The following is a 938-nucleotide window of genomic DNA, read 5'->3' as shown; positions in this document are numbered from 1 at the left end:
CTTTCAAAACACATTTAGGAAATGTCTTAAAAGACCAAATATGCACAAAATACACAGTAAAATAATTTTGTAGGCAGAAATAACTTATTTTTTTCATTTTCAAATAAACAAAAAAGTAAGGATATAGCCCTTGACAAACTAACTAGGTTATCATTAATTCATTGTAAAGAACTACAGAAATACAAAATATTCTCTAAAACACTTAAAATAATGAATAAAAGAAAAAATATTTCATTTGCTCCTAAAAAGTACCTGCAGAATTGTCACTCTGTGATGGAAAAAGAGAACATCGGCTAATTTTGATGGGAGTACTTTGACTGAAGTTGGTACAATAAGCAGAGAGGCACCACTTGAAAGAGCAACAAATATTTCCACAACAGAGGGATCAAAGGTCAGAGGTGAAGCCAGAAACAAAACATCTTCTTGTGTGATGTCAAAAAGTACCCTAAGGCAAAACAGAATGTATTTATGAGAAATATCAAGTATTTGGTAAACATCCTAAAAAAGTTTTCTTGATGATCAAGTTTCTGAATGCTGGCCAGATTTTCTTCTTTTTTAGATTAACCACAATGGTGCCATCAATTCTGGAAATCTTTATAAAGTAATTAAAAGCCATTTAAAGCAATACCCATTTCTTACCAAATATTTTATCATCTGTGATGGCTTTCTGATGTGTCAACTTGGTTGGACTGAACTACAGTCCCCAGAATTCCCTCCCTAGTGTGCTTCCCATTAGGGTGGCAGACAAGGAATATTCTCTTATGAGTTGGAGAACAGAAGGGAGGCAGCTTCTGCCTGGTAGCACAGACCCTTCCTCCCAATTATTCAATTGAACCCTAATCTAAAGTCCATAATCACCTGATTGTAAATTTATCAAAAAGGAGTTTATCCTGGGTTGGCTCAGTTGGAAGGCCTTTAAAATAGGGTTTAGGCCTTCT

At 34.6% G+C, this 938-nt stretch overlaps 1 protein-coding gene across 1 annotated transcript in view; it reads right to left on the bottom strand.

Moving 5' to 3' along the window:
• The window catches only part of LOC103602952 (acyl-CoA synthetase family member 4-like), a gene marked incomplete at both ends in the record, with an annotated part of 17,630 nt that extends 17,185 nt beyond the window's left edge, over positions 1-445 (bottom strand). Inside the window, one exon of the mRNA XM_008587413.1 lies at positions 253-445. Coding sequence (XP_008585635.1) covers positions 253-445 — 193 coding nt within the window. The remainder of the gene's footprint in view (positions 1-252) is intronic.
• Between the last annotated feature and the right edge of the window lie 493 nt (positions 446-938).

The sequence above is a fragment of the Galeopterus variegatus genome, unplaced genomic scaffold (genome assembly GCF_000696425.1).
Source record: "Galeopterus variegatus unplaced genomic scaffold, G_variegatus-3.0.2 Scaffold4375, whole genome shotgun sequence".
Classification (NCBI taxonomy): domain Eukaryota; kingdom Metazoa; phylum Chordata; class Mammalia; order Dermoptera; family Cynocephalidae; genus Galeopterus; species Galeopterus variegatus.
Note: the sequence above shows the minus strand (reverse complement) of the source record. Positions and strands in the feature narration are given on the sequence as shown.